Source organism: Corythoichthys intestinalis, chromosome 22, assembly GCF_030265065.1.
Source record: "Corythoichthys intestinalis isolate RoL2023-P3 chromosome 22, ASM3026506v1, whole genome shotgun sequence".
Taxonomy (NCBI): domain Eukaryota; kingdom Metazoa; phylum Chordata; class Actinopteri; order Syngnathiformes; family Syngnathidae; genus Corythoichthys; species Corythoichthys intestinalis.
In genome coordinates, this window is record NC_080416.1 from 6,903,496 (window position 1) to 6,926,196 (window position 22,701).

Here is a 22,701-nt window from a genome sequence, read left to right on the forward strand (position 1 = left end):
CGACCGACGTCGAAGGAGCGCGTAGCTGCCACATGGTCAACACGTATATGGAGTAAAATAATGCTTTTCCACACGGCGAAGACATACACAGTTAGAGAGCGGCGTGCGGTTGTTGTGCAGCCAACATGGCAGGATGTGTCTGAGGAGAACTTTTCTACATGTCAGTCCATGATCAAACGTAGGTAAATAGTCCTTTATTTAAAGAAAGTTTGTAGTCTTTACTTTCTAATCGCTGTATTCGCGGCCATTTTTAACACAAAATTGCAATTTCTGATGGGTTTGAAAATTTGACAGAACACCGGGCACACGAAGAGGGCAATAAGGAGAGTATAGCGCTCTCCTGGCGGGTGGGATGTGTGACAAGCCACCTGTCGTTGGCCGGTGGACAATCAGCCACAAAATGTAATCCACCTCCGTATTAAAACTTGTGCCGTGATCCCAGTATTTGACATAATACAAAATATGATGTTTACTCACTTCCTCGTAAGTCCAATGGTCCCACAGTAGTGGGGCTTGTTTTGGCATATCTGCGGTGAATGGGAACCTTTTGAAACCCAAAAAGGCTCACACGCCTCTCCCTGGTGCAGAAACAATTTTCTGCATCCGAATTAATCCGCAAAATCAGCTGAATCCGCAGTCCATCTGCATGCTATAAAGCACTGCTGTATTGTGAGATGCTGACCCGGGTGACGTCACATTCGCATTCGTCATAAACCCGCGACTGAAGCCAGAAGTCACTCATTTTCATGGGGCGGGATTCAAAAATTGAATATATAAAATGATCGCTTCCACACACATCCAAGCGGTCTATTTCATTCAGGAGCATAAAACACTGCGTGAAATATGAAATAAACATGCTTTTACTGTCATACGCACTTCAAAGACTAGCAGCATATTTGACATATTTACGTAAAATAGCTAACTGCCCGTTTTTTCTTGCTTTTAACCAAGAATCGAGACTGTTTTACTTCCATATCTGTAAAGAATTCAGTGATTCAAGCATTTATTCACAAGAATTTTCAACGTAAAAAGCTCTTTGTGTTTTTCCACTCGGTCAGCTTTGACTGAGATAGGCCCCCTATTAATCGGCCAGGCACCCCGTCAATATTATTATGAAGTCTATGTGGGGGGCTAACTTCACGGAGGTCCAATATGATATCAATTGTAGTATTAGTGTCGGCTGCACGTATTTTGCACTAAGCAATAAAATATATATGGCGGAAAACACAGACAAGACTGAAAAAACAGTTTCTGGTCTTGCACTCTTAAAAGAAACTGCTGTATTTTAAGCCAAAAGAACTGTTGTGTTTGATAGAACAATATGTCTATATGCTGCCATAGCAGATTCATGGCACACTAAGCCTCTGAACTATTTTTAATTTGTCCGTTTTACTCTGAAAACCCCCGTTTACAGACGTCGCGCAACCGCTTTTTGTTTCAACCTAGCCATAAATAGAAGGTAAACAATTATATTGTTCAAATTGTCTGTCATTTTTACCTTAGAATCATTAATTTATGTCTAATATTTGGTTAAAAAAATAAATAAAAGACTTAAAAAAATTATTCACTTGCATATTTTAAACTTTTAAATGAATTACGTCACAATGAAAAATTTGGCGTCTCTAAAAGTCACGGATATCTACCTCACAACTATCGTTTAATTGTATTTTTTTTGTTACTGTCGTATTTCCCCTGATATGTTAGATGATAACTAATCGATCCAAAAAAAAAAAAAAAACGTTTAAAAGGGTAACTATATGAAAAAGATAACCTCAACCACTCCTTGTTGTCTGTGAAATCTGCATCGTTGCAAAAAATCCAGCTGTGGTCTGTGTCTTGACACTTAATGATACATGCTACATGGAGTTTTTGGGTCGAAACAAGGTAAGTACGCGATAATATCTCGTTAAAGTCACGGCGTCTGTAATTCTGCTCTCGCGTGCTCTCACCTCAAGATAGGGTTTTGCTGTTTAAAAAATGTTAAAAAAAAAAATTAAAAAAAAGTCCCCCTGTTCAAATATTTTCTTCCCCCAGAAAATTGAGATTTTAAGCTTTCCAATGATGTATCACGCATGCATGACGGACAATTTTGAAAGTTGGCCAAATTGGGGGCCTCAGAGCGGAACTTCAAGTCACCGGAGTGTTTTCCGCCATATATCTAAATAATTTGAAATAAAATAAATGAATTAACTAGGGCTGTCAAAATGATCGCGTTAACAGACGGTAATTAATTTTTTAAATTAATCACGTTATAATACTTGACGCAATTAACGCACATGCCCCGCTCAAACAGATTAAAATGACAGCACAGGGTCATGTGCACTTGTTACTTGTGTTTTTGGGAGTTTTGGCGCCCTCTGCTGGCGCTTGGGTGCGACTGATTTTATGGGTTCACCACCATCAGAATTGTATAATTATTGACAACAATGGCGAGCTACAAGTATATTTTTTGAATGCAAATTTTACAAATTTTATTGAAACGAAAACATTAAGAGGGGTTTTAATATAAAATTTCTATAACTTTTTCTAACATTTATCTTTTAAGAACGACAAATCTTTCTATCCATGGATCGCTTTAACAGAATTTTAATGTAAATGCCATCTTGTTGATTTGTTATAATAAACAAATACAGTACTTTTGTACAGTATGTTGAATGTATATATCCTTCTTGTGTCTTATCTTTCCATTCCAGCAATAATTTACAGAAAAATATGGCATATTTTATAGATGGTTTGAATTGCGATTAATTACGATTAATTAATTTTTAAGCTGTGATTAACTCGATTAAAAATTTTAATCGTTTGACAGCCCTAGAATTAACTGAAGGATCCATTTTGGGGAGGAAAAATAGTATTGAATTTTTTTTTTTTTTTTAAGTTTAAAAATGTTTATATGTAAATATGTATTTTTAAAGATAAAACAGATTTCTAAGGAGTTGGGGAGAAAAATCGTCGAGTAATCACAGACTGTTGCTGCAAGAGTCGACTTATGGGTTTATGCGTGGAAAAAAAAAAAAAAAAAAAAGATCTTTTTTCAACGACTCCAGAATATTTGCTCTTTTCTTTTTTTTTTTTGCAATAAAAAAAAGAACATTTAAAATAATCTTTTAAACTGTCAATGTCAGTAAACACAGATTTTGCTTGCCACTGACTGCATCGCAACTTCAATTACTGGCATCCATAAAAACTGTTATAGCCTCTCAATCTGTTGTGTTGTAATGAAGTGGCAAATGACAACCATTGGAGATAATAGGTTAATAAAAGTCAAAAGATGCATGATGATCACATGATCTATTCAAATTGGGTGTCCGCCACAATGTTGTTTACAGCGAGGACCACAAATCCACGTAACCACCTTTCATAGTATCAAGAACAAAATGAAGTCTTTATTCTAATTCCCAGATTACGCAGTTGTATCAGGACACCACACGCATAATCCTCTCTTCTTAAACCTCATTTAAAAACAATTTCAATGACTCATAGCTCCCCATTTTAAAAAAAATTCCTTCACAGTGGACTCCAGCAGTCACGGTCGATCCATGGCATTTTCAATCGGACGGTTTTTGAAAGATGGGAAGGTTGTCGAGGTGGCACTTGGGTGCGCTTGATGAATTGACGGTAAGGTACACATTAAAAGTGTTTGCTTCACATTATAAATACACCGAAACGTGACAGTAATGGAAACCCATTTGACATTCAAATTGGTGTGTTTCACATTCTGCATGCAAAGTGTTCACAAAAAGTGGGGAAAACAGTTGTTACAATATTATGCATACACAAAAATATATCTGCTTTTAGTTGAATTTCTTCTTGGGTGTGGTTACAACTCGCTCTGACAAACTAATACATTTCCCGTCATTGGCGGCAAAAGACGTCCGATCCATTTGGACGGGCGGCGTTAGAATTTGTAGATTAATCGTAACTTTTTAGTCAATAATTTGGTCACAAAATTATTCGTCTCTCATAGACACATTCATTGCCAGTGATGGCGTTAAAATTAGGGCTGTCAAAATTACCGCGTTAACAGGTGGTAATTTTAATTAATCACGTTCAAATATTTGACGCAATTAATGCACATGCCCCGCTCAAACAGATTAAAATGACAGCACAGTGCAATGTCCACTTGTTACTTGTGTTTTTTGGAAGTTTGTCGCCCTCTGGTGGGTGCGACTGATTTTATGGGCTTCAGCACCCATGAGCATTGTGTTATTAGGGCTGTCAAACGATTACAATTTTTAATCGAGTTAATTACAGCTTAAAAATTAATGAATCGTAATTAATCGGAATTCAAACCATCTATAAAAGTAGTTTTCTGTAGTAGTTTCTGTAGTAGTTTTCATAGTTTTCTGTAAATTATTGTTGGAATGGAAAGATAAGACACAAGATGGATATATATATTCAACATACGGAACATAAGTACTGTATTTATTTATTATAACAATAAATCAACAAGATGGCATTAACATTCTGTTAAAGCGATCAATGGATAGAAAGACTTGTAGTTCTTAAAAGATAAATGTTAGCACAAGTTATAGAAATTGTATATTAAAACTAGTGATGCACGATAATACATTTTTCAACCGATAATTTCCTGCCCCTTCCACCCGATAACCGATAATGTCACGCCGATAATTCTATTCAAATATGTATGTAAAATTTTAAAGTATACAAAGATCAAATGTTACTGTGCAAAAACGTAATTTAGTGCTATTTTTTTCCACATCAAATGTGAACAAGTAGTAAATTCCAACATCTAAACAATGGCAATGGTAAGCTTTTGGCAACAATTACTTCGAGAGTAAACACCCAAGTTGCACAAAAATGCCTTTAGAAGTAAGCCATTCCTAACGTATATCACATTACTACACTGCAAAAACATCTCCTTAAAACTAGCAGAATTGGTCAAAACTGTTGATTGCGCACATTTGGAGGCTAAATCAAGTATATAATTATCTGATTGCATTATTGGCTGAATTTCGTTTTATCTGGATTATCTGTGTGACGTCATAATTGCCATTATCGGCCGATAATTATCGGTGACCGATATTATCGTGCATCTCAAATTAAAACCCCTCTTTATGTTTTTGTTTTAATAAAATTACTAAAATTTTCAATTAAAAAATAAACTAGTAGCCCGCCATTGTTGATGTCAATAATTACACAATGCGCATGGGTGCTTAAGCCCATAAAATCAGTCGCACCCAAGCGCCAGCAGAGGGCGACAAAACTCCAAAAACATTGCACATGGACACTTGCACGTTGCACTGTGCTGTCATTTTAATCTGAGCAGGGCATGTGTGTTAATTGCGTCAAATATTTTAACGTGATTAATCAAGAGAATTAATTACCGCCCGTTAACGCGATAATTTTGACAGCCCTAGTAATTAATGACATCAACAATGGCGGGCTACTATTTTTTTTTTGATTGAAAATTTTACTAATTCTATTAAAACAAAAACATTAAGAGGGGTTTTAATATAAAATTTCTATAACTTGTTCCAACATTTATCTTTTAAGAACTACAAGTCTTTCTATCCATGGATCGCTTTAAGAGAATGTTAATAATAATGCCATCTTGTTGATTTATTGTTATAATAAATAAATACAGTACTTATGTACCCTCTGTTGAATGTATATATCCCTCTTCTTTCCATTCCAACAATAATTTACAGAAAAATATGGCATATTTTATAGATGGTTTGAATTGCGATTAATTACGATAAATTTTTAAGCTGTAATTAACTCGATAAAAATTTTAATCGTTTGACAGCCCTAGTTAAAATTCATGGAATAATTGCAAATTTACTAAATAATCTATCCAACTCAGATAGTTGCAAAATGATTCATCAAATTAATCTATTGACAGCAATTTCACAACCAATGTTCCAGTGCTATTGTCGGTGATAGAATCCATAGATTAATCTGTCAAAAGATTTTGAAATTAATGTACTTTTGAGTTGATCACAAAATTAGTCAACAGAATTTATAAACAAATAATGTTCCAGTGACACTGACTGCATGAGAATTTATAACCACAAAATAGATTAAATGATTGACAGATTGATAGAAAGATTGCCAATGACCATGTTTCAATGACATTGACAATTAATCTATTGAGTTTAGCAAATAATTGCAAAATCTTTCGACAGATTAATCTATGATTTAGTCATACACGACCAATAATCTTTTTTTTTTTTGTATATTAACACAAAGATTAATCTGTCGTTAATTGGCAATTAATTGCCAAAATAATTTGACAGATTAATCTACTATTTAGTCATTCACGATCAATAATTATTCACATTTCCGTGCCATTGACAGCGACGGACTTTCATCCCAGTCTTGACAGACGGCGTGAAAATTTCTAGAGTAATCGCGATTTTTCAATAGATTAATCTTGATCCCAAAATATTCGTCTGAGCTGTCAGATACATTCTGTGCCAGTGCTGGGATTAGAATTCACGGATTAATTGCAAATTTCCTCAATAGATTAATCTATCAAACACAGATAGTGGCAAAATTATTCATCAAATTAATTTGTCTTCAGCCAATTCACTACCAATGTTTCGGTGACATTGACAGGATCCATAGATTAATCTGTCAAAAAAAAAAAAAAAATCTACTATTGAGTTTATCACAAAATTAGTCGAAAGAATTAATGTATGGACAACAATCATGCTCCAGTGCCACCGACTGCACTAAAATTTATCATCACAAAATAGATTGAACGCAAATGAGATAACCATGTTAACAGATAGATTAATCTGTCGTTAACTGCTAGTAATGACCATGTCTCAATAAAATGAATAATTTATCTATTGAGTTTAGCAATTAATTGCAAAATTATTCGACAGATTAATCTATGATTGTCATTCACGACCAATCATCACATTTCCGTGCCATTGACAGCAATAGACTTTCATTCCAGTTTTGACAGGCAGCGTGACAATTTGTAGATTAATCGCAATTTTTAGTCTATAGATCAATCTTGGTCACAAAATTATCTGTCTGATCAGTCATCGATACATTCAATGCCAATGATGGGATTAGAATTCATGGATTAATCGCAAATTTCCTTAATAGATTAATCTAGCAAACTCTGATAGTGGCAAAATTAGTCGTCAAATTAATCTGCCAATACACTACCAATGTTTCAGTAACATTGATAGGACCCATAGATTAATCTGTCAATTAAATTTGCGATTAACCTATTGAGTCAATCACAAAATTAGTCGATGGAATTAATCAATGGACAACAATCATATAATCACAAAATGGATTAAATGCAAAAGAGATTGACAGATTAATAGAAAGATTAATCTATCATTGATGGCCTATGACCTGGTCGCAATGAAATTAACAATCTATTGAGTTCAGCAATTAATAGCAAAATCGTTTGACAGATTAATCTATGATTTACTCATTCGCGACCAACAATCATTCACATTTTCATGCCATCGACAGCGATAAGACTTTCAATCCAAAATTTGTAGATTAATCGCGATTTTTAGTCAATAGATTACTAAATTAATCGTCTAATTATTCTGTCATAGATACAGTGACTGCCAGTGATGGCATTAGAATGCATAGATTAATCTCTTCAACTCAGATCGTGGCAAAATTATCAGATTTTAGTCATGACCTTGTATAATTATGTCAATTTAATAGACAGATTCATGTATTAAATTAACCAATTATTCATGAAATTAGTCTTCCGAATTAATCTGTGCTTAACTCTTTCACTGCCAAAATCATGTTCCAGTGCCACTGAATATATACTGTATTATGATCGCAAAATAGATTAATCCAAAATGGGATCAACAGATTAATCTATTATAAATTGCAAATTACCATGTTTCAATGAAATTGACAATTAATCTCTTGAGTTTATCAATTAATTACAAAATGATTCAACAGATTAATCCATGATTTATTCATTCACATTTCCCATCCAGTCTTGGATTGGACGTCTATTGCCGTCTAATTACGCCAAAAAAAAAACAACAACTAATATTTGTTCATGAAAAACATTTGGTTTGAGCTCATTTTCAAGATTCTGGTTGTCATTTTTCCAGTTAAACATGTAAAATTGAATTAAAATGATTCTCCATAATGAATTAAAAGTGCATCAATGGATCACAGCAGGAAGATTGTTAAAAGTAGTCTTCATTCAGTTCTATTCCAGTGGCTTCCTTGTTTGACCTTCAAAATAAAAGCAGCATTTTGGCTCTACAACACTCTGAAGAAAGACGATTTGGCACATCAGCCAGCAAAAAAAAAAAAAAAAAAAAAAAAAAAAAAAAAAATTGGGCGCACACCATTTAACTGTTTTTGTGATCCAATGTCGTTTTCCTCCAAGTCGCCATTTTGGATTCTTTAAGTGTGAAAAAAAGTTCATGTTGCATTTCCGGATGTGGAAGAAAAAAGTGGGCTTGCTGGTTTTTAGTCTCAAGTTAAATAACAGTGCCGACTACCAAAAATATGGTAGCGTTTCCTCCTTCGTGGCTCAGTTTTTCCAGTGAAACATGCGTTCAAGTGAAGTGAAGGAGAACGGAAGGAAGGAGTTGAAGTCACCTCGTTCGCTATAGCAGCTCTTCCCTGTGTTTCTTGGCTCGAACGGGACCCTGGCCGTTCCTCAGCGAGCCGTTTTGCGGTCCGAGGAGGTGACCGCGCTCCTGCTCCGTCCACGGAAAGCCCACGCGCCCGTCGTCGCTGTCCAGGTCCGAGTCGGAGCGCATGAGGGCCGAGGAAGTGGGGGCGGGGACGGGCTTCATGCGACCTGTGGACAAGAACAAGAAATAAAAAAAGGATATACCGTATTGGCCCGAATATAAGGCTACGTTCATACTACAGGTCTTAATGCACGAATCCGACTTTTTCGTTTTTTTCCGACTCTAGTGAGGCATTAACTTGACGGTCTGAACGTGACAAGTCGCATAGAACTGGACCATTTCAAATCCGATCTGGGTCACTTTCGTATGTGGTTCAAATCCGATCTGGGCCACATTTTTCCAGACTGTCGCGGCGGTCTGTACTGTCCACTCTCCCAAATCGGATTTCATGCAGCAATTACGTCATCAAATAGCGAGAGAGACGCTTACCTTAGCGGTGCCGCTGTGCGTTATTAGCGCCTAGCTTGCAGTGAACACGGCTTTTGGGGAAGGGTTGGGCTTGACAACAGTCATAAAAAATAAAAATGGGTTGAGGATAAGCCTGAGAATGCTCAGTTTTCTCTCTGCTCCAAGTGAGCAATATTTCAACATTGCCTACACGGCCGAGGTCGGGGCGAACTGCCCGTATGTGTGTGTGACGTGCACGGACTGTGCGTGCATGCTATCGATCCATATAAACTTTGAATATAAGCCTAAACGGGGATTATTTATGTCTGTATGTATGTATATATTTGTGTCCTCCTTTTGAAAAGCAAAATATGATATCCCTGGAATGAGGGATGACGTGTGTCATTTGTTATGATGCTTCCGCGCATGCGGGTCGTCTTGCTCAGCGCGTGTCGGACTGCGAATTAGTGCGCATGCGTAATACTTGAATGGTCTCAATGGACAAAGGCAGTCTGAACGGGCACGCCAAAAAAACAGATATGACAAAAAATCGGATTCGTGCATTAAGACCTGTAGTATGAACGTAGCCTAAGTCTGTGTTTTTTTGCATTGAAATAAGACTGAAAAGTGGAGGTCGTCTTATATTCACGGTCTAGACATTATACCCATGCACGACGCTAAATGGCGCCAGATATCATTGAAGCGATGTTCTGTCAAGACAGATCTCAGCTACTCTCAAGTTTAACCAGTTTGCATTATTTTATTGCAATGTTTTTCCCTATTCAGATTTGTTTAGTCAGTTAGACTTCACTTTGATGGTTAATGCAGTTATTGCAATTTTGTTGTTTTATCACAATAGATTGGTTTATTTACATTTCAAAAACCATTCACGAATGTGATTGCACTTTAGTTTACATATTTAAATGTTCAGATATTAAGATTTGAATGAGGCAAAATAATATGCTTTTCTCTCAAATATATCGTTATAATCATTTGTTTCAGATGTACTGTAATTATTTTCTGTATAAAAATTTGGTGTTCAAAGTCTTTTTTTCCCAAACTTGAGTCATGAAAAACAGGGGTCCGTCTTATAACCAAGGCCGTCTTATATTCGGGCCAATTCGGTATTTTAAATCAATTTATAAATTTATGGTTACCCGCTCTGGCCGGTTGAAGCTCCAGTGCATCCTGCTCATCGGCTTCCAGCATTTTATATCTGCTTTTGGTTCTGCGTGCTTTGCTCTTACGTCTAAAACGGGGGAAGAAAAGCACCAATTTTAGAAAAAAAACACGTTATCATTTCAGGTCACAAAAGGACGTGAAAAGCGGCGCTCACCTGTCGCAGCAACACACGCACCCCCAGACCACTGTCGCCACGGCAACCACAATCATAAATGACGCGATGGTCACATAAAGGACGCTCCACTCTGAAACAAAAATGGACTATTAGACAAGACGTCCAAACAGTTTTGACAGGGAGAGGCTGACACCGATTGCTGCCAACCCTCCAAGTCAAAATGATAAGATAACAGCTTAGTTTGCTGTCTAGCTTGGTGAGGACAGTACAATGACGTGTAATACATGTTTTTGGATAGATATCTTAAGATTTAGAGGGTATTTAGGGGCACTTAAAGGGTTAATTTAGATTTATACGAAAATTCGTGTTACGTTGTCAGCGTAGGAACGGAGCTCGTTCGTGACCCAGCGACTACCTGTATGGTAAAATGACTAATAACACTGATTGTGCCTAGGGTTGTCCCGATTGGATACTTTTGCATCTGAGTCACCCGATTTTGCGAATCTGCCGAAAGAGTCTCGATCAGATGCCAAGAAAAAAAAAAAAGAAGTTTTTTTTTTTAATATTTTATTTTAAACAAAAGTTCAAAACATGTTTCCGTGCTGTACTGTTTACAGTACTTCCTCTTCTGCTTTTTCCGGGAGTGTTGCAGAGTATAACACTTATATATTTTTGGTTCTTTTGGCAATGCCCATGTATTTTTGGATTATTTTGTAACGTTTTAGTTCATGAAAAATTTAAAAAATTAATTTATATTTTTTAATTAAAAACCAGATCCTTTTCACCCAATACTGATCCTCTGAAAAATGGCCCAACCGGCCTGATTTCTGATCACGTGATCGAATCGGAGACATCCTTATTTGTGCCTCCGATGACAAAAAAAAAAAAAAAAAAAGCCAATTTCAAAATAAATTAGTACAGTGAATATAGCTTCCACAAACACTTCGAATGACCATGTGTTAAAGCAACACCAGGGAACATTTCAGTTTTGGTCGATTTTAGCAGCGTCGGTGGACAAAAGTGTTAGTGTTTTGCCTTAAGACAGACTGCGTTTCCCATGAGGACCAGCACACACCCGCACAGTGTCTTAAAATTATGATAACCCAGTCGCCTGCAGATGGATTAAATGACATTTCTGTTTCCAGCTGCTATGTGAAGTATGGAAAGTACCAAGGTAATGAATCCAGTTGTGGCTAAACAATAGCATATGATGGTTTGCAACAGTGTAGCTAACCATGATACTATCATGGGCATTAATGAATGCTTATGACAGATGTCATTAAATTTCATTTGGCAAATTATGTCACTCCATTTATGTCCAGCTCAAATCTTTTACATCCATTCAAAAGTGAGATCATTTGCCAGATGACACAAAATAACATTTTTCATAAGCATTAATTAATGCTCATGGCAGTATCATGTCATAATTATGATAGTCTTATGACGGTTTTATGGTGCCACTGTCAAATAAAGTCCTACCAAATACCATCACTATCAATTAATGAAACAACTGGGTCACTGAAAAAATAATTAGCACAGAACTCGGGCTGTCAAAATGATTGCGTTAACGGGCGGTAATTAATTTTTTAAATTAATCACGTTAAAATATTTGACGCAATTAACGCACATGCCCCGCTCAAACAGATTAAAATGACAGCACAGTGTAATCTCCACTTGTTGTGTTTTTTTGGAGTTTTGTTGCCCTCTGCTGGCGCTTGGGTGCGACCCATAAGCATTGTGTAATTATTGGCATCAACAATGGCGGACTACTAGTTTATTTTTTGATTGAAAATTTTACAAATTTTACTCAAATGAAAACATTAAGAGGGGTTTTAATATAACATTTCTATAACTTGTACTAACATTGATCTTTTAAGAACTACAAGTCTTTCCATCCATGGATTGCTTTAACAGAATGTTAATAATGTTAATGCCATCTTGTTGATTTATTGTTATGATAAACAAATACAGTACTTATGTACAGTATGTTGAATGTATATATCCGTCTTGTGTCTTATCTTTCCATTCCAACAATAATTTACAGAAAAATATGGCATATTTTAGAGATGGTTTGAATTGCGATTATTTTTTAAGCTGTAATTAAATCGATTAAAAATTTTCATCGTTTGACAGCCCTACACAGAACATGAATTTTAATTATTTACATCTATAGCGCTGCAATGCATTCTAAGAGGCATGCTGGATGACAACAGTGTTGACTGCAGGTGGCAGCAGAGGTGGACTATCTCCCCAAAGGGAGCAGTGTAACCAAATGAAGCTTCTTGAAGCAATGAAGCTTTGCAGGCAATTGGTTCAATAGTGGCTCTTTTTGTCGTAGACACGTTTTATGATGCCGGTCAAATAAAGTTTTACAGGTTAATGTCTTGGTATAAATATCCCATAATACAGTGAGGACAGCTACGGCTTATAGTCCAGTGTGGCTTATCTATGAACAAATGTCATTTTTATGTCATATTTATAGTCAGGTGCGCCTTATAGTGCGAAAATTACGGTTAAAAACACGATCGTTTTGACCTGATACCAATCCTCTGAAAAACGCGGCCCAATCAGCCCAATTTGTGCCGCCAGGTGGCTAAAAACAAAAACAGTTTCAAAATAAATGAATACTATGAATATGGCTTCCACAGCAATTTTGAATTACCTTGTGTAAATTGTGCTATACAAATAAATTTGCCTTTCCTTCGAACAAAATCAGATATATTTTTGTGTATGGACAATATTGAAATTGATTTGGACATCTATCACCGTCAATAACAAGAGCTTTACCGCAGTTGCTTTCGGCATCTCCGAGCTGCGCTCTGATAAAATTCTCCATCCAGAACGGCTGACAAACGCAGCGTCTCGTGAATGAGTCACACTCTCCGTGACTGGAACAGTTCAGCTGGCACACTGAGAAGAGAAAAAAAAACTACAGTGAACCCAGTTTGTCATTATTTTAGTACAATATTCAGTTCTCACCAACTGTATCCACCCGCCGAGCTTTATAAATAAGAAAATCGTTCTTCTGTTTCCTTAGTTTGTTGCGTAAATTGAGTGCAACGCTTTGACCTGCCAGAGGAGGGCGCCCCGGACCGCCTGACACCAGGAAGACCAGACGAGTGCTAACGCCACAACAAAAACAGGAAAAGTGTGAGTACTTTTTTTTCTTTTGCTATTTTAAAATCGAGCTCACCTGTGTTCGTTGAACGCGCCGATTTCCCGGACGATGATGTCGCTATCGAGGACGCCGAGCAAGACCCCGACTTGCCGTAGCAGCATGTCGCGTTGACGGTGGGAGACTTGCGTTACAGGGACTTCTAAAATCAGTTCTACCTGGTCGCGCTCCCACGGGTCTAACAAAAAAATTCATGTCATTGGATCTGTTTCAGTGTATAGACCCTACCCACGTGACGTCACAACTCCTTCCTCCTGAATGGTACCGCCCAATTGTCCGTCAAAACATAGTGTTAACCTGTTACGGCTACGTACATTCCTCCTATTTACGGGGTGTTTTTCTGCTCCTTAACATTAATAATCAAAATGGTGAAGGCGTGTGTGGCTGTTGGTTGCACTAACAGAGAAGATGGAAGGAGAGACTTGAAGTTTTACCGTATTCCGAGGGATCCAAAGAGGAGAGCGAAATGGACGGCTGCAATTCGACGAGAAAACTGGGCTCCAAACGATTACCACAGATTATGTAGTAGTCATTTTATATCTGGTAAGATGCATTTAATATATATTTAGAGGGTTTTGGGCTGCCAACCACAATTAAGATCATTGCTAGGCTAATCGCCGACAACATACACGTATGTATGTAGTGAGAGTGCTATCGCTAAACCATATAAACATTAAAAGCCCTAACTCCATTGACAAACGACATGAAATACATTAGACTTGACAGTGGATGTTAGCAATAACAAAAGATTTTGAATTGAAAATTTCGTAACTCACCTTTCCAAGCACAAGATAGATTCCTGCCGAATTTTCGTGGGCGAGGACCTGTTTCACCCAACCAGCAACGAAGTATTTATAAGCCTCCAAGCTCTTAAAGTTTTTCAAACTTTCGTGAGAATAGGCTGATTTTGTGTGGACAAGATAGTTGTACATATCAGGGTAGCTAGCAGATGTCAGGCAAATACGGCGGAGACAGCGGGTCGAAAAACATCGATTTAGGCATCAAATATGGATCTGGCGAATGGATAAACTGAAGCTTTTCCACATAACACCTTTTATGCAACACATCCAGTGAGTTTACGGCATCAGAAAGCACCGGGTCTTCCATGAAATGCATTTTAAATTCCTCGGTCAATTGAAACCAATGCTAATACAGAGACAAAATGACGGACAAGTGGGCGGAACCATACAGCGAGCACGTGGTTTTGTGACGTCGGTGGGTAGGGTCTATAAGACGCAGATTTGAGTTATATGTACCTGGTTTGACCTCCAGGGCGCCGCTATCGACGCTTGTTTGACCTTTGCTGTCGGTGACGGACAGCGTGAAGCTGTACTTGCCCTGCACCAGGTTTCCGAGGAATAGGATGGCTTGGTGGTCCGAGTTGTTAAGCACGTCCTAGAAAGCGAGGTCAGTTGTAGCAATCTTGAACTCCTCAGTTGATGGTTATAGATGTCCAATCCGTTTGAAGTGGGAGGGCCACCCTTCCACTTCAAACGAATTGGACATCTACAAGTGATAAAGTCATTAAAGTTCATGGAATAAAGGTGAAAATTTATATTGTTGTCATAATTAGTTGTTTATTGAAAATATTGGCAAATATTTTAGGGACATTGCTGAATTGAAAATAATCCAAATACTCTTGTGTGTCTCATTTTCAAATTGTATTTATAAAAAATATACTAAATCCTTTTATCGTTAATCCTATCATGTTCAATTTTTAACTTTTGTTTTCTTGCATCTTTTCATTAAAAAAGGGAAATAGCTAAATAAAAAGGGGCAAAAGTATTTTCTTATTGGTGAACTAAAAACTTTTTTGAGCCTCTTAAAAATAAATACACAAATTTTAATTTTCAAATTATTTTTGACAAAAAAGAAAAAAATATTTTTTATTAAAGACCAAAAAATTGCCCTAATTCTCTTAACAGTAAATATTCAATATTTATTACCTAATTATCTATTTTAAAAAAACAAAAAACAAAAAGGGAAATAACTTGTTGATAAAAAAAGTAACTTATTCATTGGAGTACTAAAATTTGCTTAAATTGTTTTTCAGCGTCTTAATAGAAAATATTCCCTTCATTAATTTTTTTTTCGTACATGATATAATTAAAAACAAACCAAAAAAACTTAATACATTTTTTTTATTCCTCAATTTTAATTTGCTTTTAAATTTTTAAATTGAATTTTAAAAAAAATATATTCTCTAATTTTCAATTTATAAAAATGTTCCAGGTATATATTTATTTTGTAAAAAAAAAAAAAAAAAAGTATATTTTATATATATATATATATATATATATATAGGGTGGAAAACACAGACATGGCTGAAAAAGCAGTTTCTGCTCTTGCATACCTCTTTAAAATAAACTTCTGTATTTTAAGCCAATAGAACTGCTGTGTTTGATAGAACAATATGTCTATATGTTGCCATAGCAGATTCATAGTGCATTAATCCCCCAAACTATTTTTAATTTGTCCGTTTTATCCTGGAGACCCTCGTTTACAGATGTCACGCAACCGCTTTTGTCTCAAACCAGCCATAAAAAGACAGTAATTCATTATATTTATTATTCAAAATGTCTGTCATTTTTAGCTTTGAATCATTAATTGATGTCTAATATTTAGTTTAAAAATAAAAAAAGACTTAAAAAATTATTCACTTGCATATTTTAAACTTTTAAACAAACTACATCACAATGAAAAAAATGGTGTCTGTAAATAAGTCACTAATATCTACCGTATTTTTCTGACTATAAGTCGCACCTGAGTATAAGTCGCACCAGCCATAAAATGCACAACGAAGAGGAAAAAAACATAAGTTGCACCGGAGTATAAGTCGCATTTTGGGGGAAATTTACTTGATAAAATCCAACACATAGAACAGATATGTCACCTTGAAAGGCAATTTAAAATAAAAATACAATTGAGAACAACATGCTGAATAAGTGTACAGTATGATGTTAAATGATGCATGAACAACGAAATGCAAATTTGGCCGGTATGTTAACGCAACATAGCTATTAAGAGTTATTCAGATAACTATAGCATAAAGAACATGCTAACAAGTTTACTAAAACATTGCTGTCACTCCAAAACACCAAAATAACATTTGAAATGATATAATAATTTGTTAATAATTTCACACATAAGTAGCCCCAGAGTATAAGTTGCACCCCAAGCCAAACTATGAAAAAAACTGCGACTTATAGTCCGAAAAATACGGTACCTCATAACTATCACCTAATTGTATTTTTTTTTTGTTACTGTCGCATTTTTTTCCGATTTGTTAGATGATAATCGATCCAAACGAAGAAAAATTGGGGAAAAAAAACATTTAAAAGGGTAAATATATGAAAAAGAAAATCTCGACCACTCCTCACCTTGATGTCTGCGATTTCCGCATCGCGACCCTTGTTATATTACCGTGTTTCACCCATAAAATCCCCCAAAAATCTGGCTTTGGCCATTCACAGCTGTGTCTTGACACTCGGTGATACATGCTACATGGACTTTTTGGATCGAAACAAGGTAAGTACGCTATAGTATCTCATTAAAATCATGGCGTCTTTATTAATGCTCTTTCATGACCTCACCTCCAGTTAGTGTTTCCCTGTTTAAAAAAAGAATTAAATGCCCTCCTGTTCAAAATTTTTCTTCCCCCAGAAAATTGAGATTTTAAGCTTTCCAATGATATATCACACACGGAAAACACTCAGGTGACTTGAAGTTCCGCTCTGAGACCCCCAATTTGGCCAAATTTCAAAATTGTCCGATATGCATGTTTGATACATCATTGGAAAAGCTTAAAATCTCAATTTTCTGGGGGAAGAAAAATTTTGAACAGGAGGGAATTTAAAAAACAGCAAAACCCTAACTGGAGGTGAGTGCACGTGAGGGAAGAATTAAAGACGCCACGATTTTAACGAGATATTATCGCGTACTTACCTCGTTTCGATCCAAAAACTAAACTAGTAGCCCGCCATTGTTGATGTCAATAATTACACAATGCTCATGGGTGCTGAAGCCTATAAAATCAGTCGCACCCAAGCGCCAGCAGAGGGCGGCAAAACTCCATAAAACACAATTAACAATTGAGCGTTTCACTGTACCGTCATTTAAATCTGAGCGAGGCATCTGCGTTAATTGCGTCAAATATTTTAACGTGATTAATTTTAAAAATTAATTAACGCCCGTTAACGCGATAATTTTGACAGCCCTAATAAAATCAGAAGGTACAAGAGTAAAGAAAGGTGGAACGTAGAATTTCAAAGTCGTAACCACATGGTGTATTTGGACTATTAAAATACCGCTTTTTGTCATCTTACCCCGGCGGCAGGACTGCTGTCATCTCTGGTCCACAGGTAGGTGATGCCGCCTTTATCGTCCGTGGAGTGAGATCCGTCCAATGTGGCGGTCCGCGCAGGCAACGTCACGGGCGGACTCGAAACCACGCGAGCCACCGGTGGCTGGTCCAGTTCTAATTTTAACAAACTTTTTTAAGTACAATCAAATCTACTGTCACTCCAAACAAATTTGACATTAGCACCTTCTCTAACGATGACCGTGACGGCGTCGCTACTCTGCAGCTTCCTCTCGTCGGTCACCGTCAGCGTGAACTCATACGTGCCGACCTGAAGACCCGTCACCGTGGCGACGGCGCTGTCGGCGTTCTCCATTTTGACTCCGTCCGGACCTCTGTAAGGTGAAGATGGAATTTAATCACATTGACGTGCAATCCAAATCATCTAGGATATTCTACAAAACAACTAGTAAACAGAAAAATAAGCTTTTAATTGGAAGGAGTTTATCACTTGTAGACGTCCAGTCCATTTGAAATGGGAGGGTGGCACCGTTCGTTCATTCGCTGCCACCCTCCCATTTCAAATGGACTGGACGTCTGCAAGTGATAAAACTCAATGAAAGAGTTAAAAATGTTAGCACTTCATGATAGCAACACGACAGTCAACCTGTTAATATACTGACTTGGTTTGTTTCCAGTGGTAAGCGACTATCTTTTGGTCATCGCTACTTTTACTCCCATCCAGCATGGTTCGATCAACCGGTAACGTCAGTTCTTTTTCCGGGCCTGCATCGGCTTTAGGTGCCTTGTTGTTTTCTACAGAAAACAGGAAATACTAATCATGATGCTTATCACGATCCGGCACGTGACGATCAGACGTGACTGTCCTTACCCGGCTGCACGATAACCGTGACGTGGGACGTGTCTTGTTGTCCGGAAGAGTCGGTCACAGTGAGCTGGAAGGTGTAGTCGCCCTCTTGCATGGCTGACAGTTGCAGGATTTGGGTTCGCACGCCCTGGAAAATACAAATGGGAGCTTGTTTTTAACACTTATTGTGTACTAGCCACAGTTAATCCCCTAATTAATAATTTAACCATTTGACTAACTGACAAACTGTTAATTCATCAACAATCAAATAATCTAATACTAACTTAAATGATGTTGATCTATAGATTTGTCCAAATTTGTTTTTTATGAATTATAATCGTACGAATTTTACTTTGTCACATTAATTTAAATTGAAAAATACATAAAGCGATCGTGAAAACAGTCAAAATTGGATTGGACGTCTATTATATATATATATATATATATTATATATATATATATTATATATAGTATATTAGCTGTGAATGAGTTAAAAATAAATACTCTTTTTTTTTTTAGCCTCTGAATTGTAATCGTATTCATTAAAAAGTAATTTTATTTTATAACATTCTAAATATACAAATATACAAAGCGATCGTGCAAACAGTCAAATTGAATTGGACGTTTATCGCCGTCATTGGCAGTGAAGGAAAATTGTGCAATTAGACACACTCAGGTAGAGCGACAGTGTCAGGATTAGCGATTAGGCAGCATTGAATAGGATGTCAACATAGCTACATGTACATGTGATTCACATAACACAGGGTTCCACACCTCAAATTGTTGATTTTTGTACGCTCCACCCCACCTGAACACGTCTCCTTTTGACCATACGAGGAAATCAAGAGGGGGACGGTGGTGCTTAGCCCTCCTGGTGGCTGAAAATGTCATTGCATGTAATTGACTTTCCTACAGATGAATTTAAAATGAAGACTTGGCTGGTAAAATGTTGTCTATAAAAGTTGTAAAGCAATAAAACAAACAACAAAAATGAATGAAATAAACAAAAATATTTTTATAATGAGTGAAAATCATTTTTTGAACAGATCATGTGACTGACACCTTAGAGACCATCATTTGTTTGCTTGTCCAAAACAACCTGAGGACAGAAGCAGTCTCCTTTTTACCATACGAGGAAATTAAGGGGGCTCGGGGGCTTTACCGTCACCGAAATTCTTCACGATGACCGACATAATTTTGACCATGTCGGCAAATTCGGTAATTTAATAAAACAAGAAAATATAGTCTTTTCATCCCGCTTTGACTCTGTGTTGTTCGGCTATGTTCATTCCCCTTTAAGAAAGCAGACAGTGTGCTTACATATGGAGTCACGTGGTTTTCAAGAAGCCAAACAAACAGAAGCACGGTAGGCTAACGCCAGCGGCTAACGCTACAATAAACAGGATGGAGTCGGGCTTAAGTTAGCTTCACCAAACTTTCACCCGACATTAAGTAAACTCTTGGCGGGTTCCAGACGGGCTTTCACCCGCTGTCCTCCTGGTTCTCACAATTTCAGGAGAGGATGCTTTCAGTGCTTCCTTCTGATAGCCAAGCCACAGGCTAACGCTAGCGGCTAACAGCGGCTACAAATGAACATGAAAGAGTCGGATAGCGGCTCTAACCTTGTCGAAACGGCTGAAATTAATGAGTGGACTGGGCATGGACTTCATGTAGCAATCATTATGTCGCGTTATTTGGCATCTCTGTGTGATTTCTCTGAAAGCTTTCATGATGGTAAAGCACTCAGCATAAAGTATAATCCAACTGTGAAGCCTATATATATGACAGTTTAATGGTCACAGCTATTTTTCTGTATGTGTTTGCTTTATTCTGCCATCATAAAACCTTAAATGCTTCATTGGCATCAGAACAATACAGCTTTAATCTGGTTGTGTCTGTGTGGGGGGGTGCATGTATTAAAAAATGTTTCGGGGAAAAAAAAAAAAACCTGAAACCTTGACGTAAACACTTGTGTTGAATAATTATGTCACAGCAGCCATTACCAATAAGTTGTCTGAAGTGTACTGTTAAAGCTGCAAGTCATTTGTGTTAGAATGACATGTTTGCACAGTCGTCATATTGATTTTTATTATGTTGTACATTTTTGAAGTCATAGAAGTTGTTATAAATGTTTACACTAGAATTCTTATTGTTTACAAGATTTTTTTTAATACTTAATGTTTAGACTGCATGTGCAATTGTTAAATTGAAAGCTGGTAAATAAATTTAACGAGAAATGGTTAATTTGTATTCCATGCATTGATTTAAAATTTTAAATTATATTACAGTTCGCTTGGGCGAATTCATCGTCATTTATCGTTATCGAGGTAAATCTACTCAATTTATCATGATACGTACTTAAGGCCATATCGCCCGGCCCTACAACAGAGCCACAATCGGGCATTCAATATTCAATGAACGGAGATACTGGCCAAGCATAGCTGTGTATGTATGTACAAGGGCTAAGCAACTATCCGAGCATATATCTTGTAAGTTAATTTTATTGCTAAACATTTTTTGCCCCCCCCCCCCCCCCCCCCCCGCCACAAAATTAAAACTCCGCCCATGGTTTTGACTCACCTCCTCTCCTCAGTTATCAGGCCCCCACATTATGTCCACGAGTAAATATTAGCTAACAATAGCACCACTATGTTCATATTTAGCATAGGTGCGTAACAATGTAATTCTTGTTGTTCTTCTCCTCTTCTGTCCTGTTCCTTCCTTTCTGTCCCCTCATAACTCCTTCCGGCTTTCTCCCAATAAATAAAACCCAATGAACAACCACAATGGAAGTATATCAAACAAAGGGATATATTAAAACGGTTGAGACCATAAGGACATTCAAGATTCATATTCTCCGTATCTAAGCAGCTGAACAAGACAGGTTAAATAAATAACTAATTAAGACTCACTTGCATCTCCACCACCTTATCTTTGCTCTCAGGACTGAGTGACCATTCGTAGGCGAGCGAGTCATGATCATCCGTGCTCTGGTTGCCGTACAGAGTGATGGAGTTACGTGGCAAGGTGATGACCTGCGTTAGAAAGAAAAAAAAAAAAAGTTATACACGCCAAATGGCGAGCGTGCACATGTAAAAATGTTGACCTGGTTGGGTCCGGCGTTGGCCACGGGCTTGTAATCCTTGGCTTTGTTGACAGACAGGGTGGCTTGTGTGGAGTCTTGGGCGCCGTCTGAGTCAGTCACAGTTAAACTAGCAAAGGATAAGACCTTTTTAAAAAAATGGCAGTTCTAAAATAATCTTGAGTTAAGCGGCATGTACTTGAAGGTGTAGTTCCCCGGAACCAAGTTGGTGAGCGTGAGGACGGCTGTGTTGGCGGACACTTTTTCCTCCCTCAGGGGCCCTTTGACTTCTTCCCAGTGCCAAGATACTATTTTGTCATCGTCTGTACTCTCTAAAAGAATAATAAAAAAAAAAGCTTATGAAGAAAAAATTTGGTTGTTTTCCAATGCTTGTTTTGATGGAAACTCACTACTGCCGTCTATCACCGTGGAGCTGGTCGGCAAGGAGATCCCCTGGAACTTTGGGGAAACCACGGCAACGGGAGGCTTGTTTACTCGCGGCTCTGTCAGGTGGAAAACAAGAACTTAACGTGATTAGTGGGGTGGAAACTCAAGGCAGCAAAACAATGTGTGTACGTACGACCGCGACAGTATTGTGTGTTGAAGTTTAGCCCATTTTCTGGACTTTATATCACACTGTGTAGCATAGATGAATTATGTGATTTATTTTTATCTCTTTATGAGACAAGTGACTAGTTTTTTTGTTTCGGTTAAAAAAAAGGCAATATTTTTAAATGAGGGAAAACGACAACTTTAGGTAAAAATTTAAAAGAAAAACAAGCAAAGCTTTTTGGGTAAAAATTTTAAAAAGTATTGTGGTTAAAAATAAAAAAAAATGCATGTTAGTTTTTTTTTTTTTTTTTTTTTTTTACAATTTTGGGTTAAAACAATTAAAAGGAAAACAAAGGTTTTTGAGGTTG

The 22,701-nt window shown here is 37.1% G+C and overlaps 1 protein-coding gene across 4 annotated transcripts in view; it reads right to left on the reverse strand.

Annotated features, from left to right (window-relative positions):
* Positions 1–3,097: 3,097 nt before the first annotated feature.
* Positions 3,098–22,701, reverse strand: part of kiaa0319l (KIAA0319-like ortholog) — a 35,941-nt gene continuing 16,337 nt past the window's right edge. For all 4 annotated transcript variants that reach the window (XM_057828032.1, XM_057828031.1, XM_057828033.1 and 1 more), the window contains 15 exons: positions 22,192–22,284; positions 21,981–22,113; positions 21,806–21,911; positions 21,612–21,734; positions 18,724–18,847; positions 18,515–18,647; positions 18,078–18,226; positions 17,857–18,008; positions 14,788–14,926; positions 13,550–13,709; positions 13,336–13,478; positions 13,144–13,266; positions 10,396–10,486; positions 10,217–10,308; positions 3,098–8,779 (listed from right to left, as the gene is read on the reverse strand). In XM_057828032.1, coding sequence (XP_057684015.1) covers positions 8,583–8,779; positions 10,217–10,308; positions 10,396–10,486; positions 13,144–13,266; positions 13,336–13,478; positions 13,550–13,709; positions 14,788–14,926; positions 17,857–18,008; positions 18,078–18,226; positions 18,515–18,647; positions 18,724–18,847; positions 21,612–21,734; positions 21,806–21,911; positions 21,981–22,113; positions 22,192–22,284 — 1,958 coding nt within the window. In that variant the 3' untranslated portion in view covers positions 3,098–8,582. The remainder of the gene's footprint in view (positions 8,780–10,216; positions 10,309–10,395; positions 10,487–13,143; positions 13,267–13,335; positions 13,479–13,549; positions 13,710–14,787; positions 14,927–17,856; positions 18,009–18,077; positions 18,227–18,514; positions 18,648–18,723; positions 18,848–21,611; positions 21,735–21,805; positions 21,912–21,980; positions 22,114–22,191; positions 22,285–22,701) is intronic.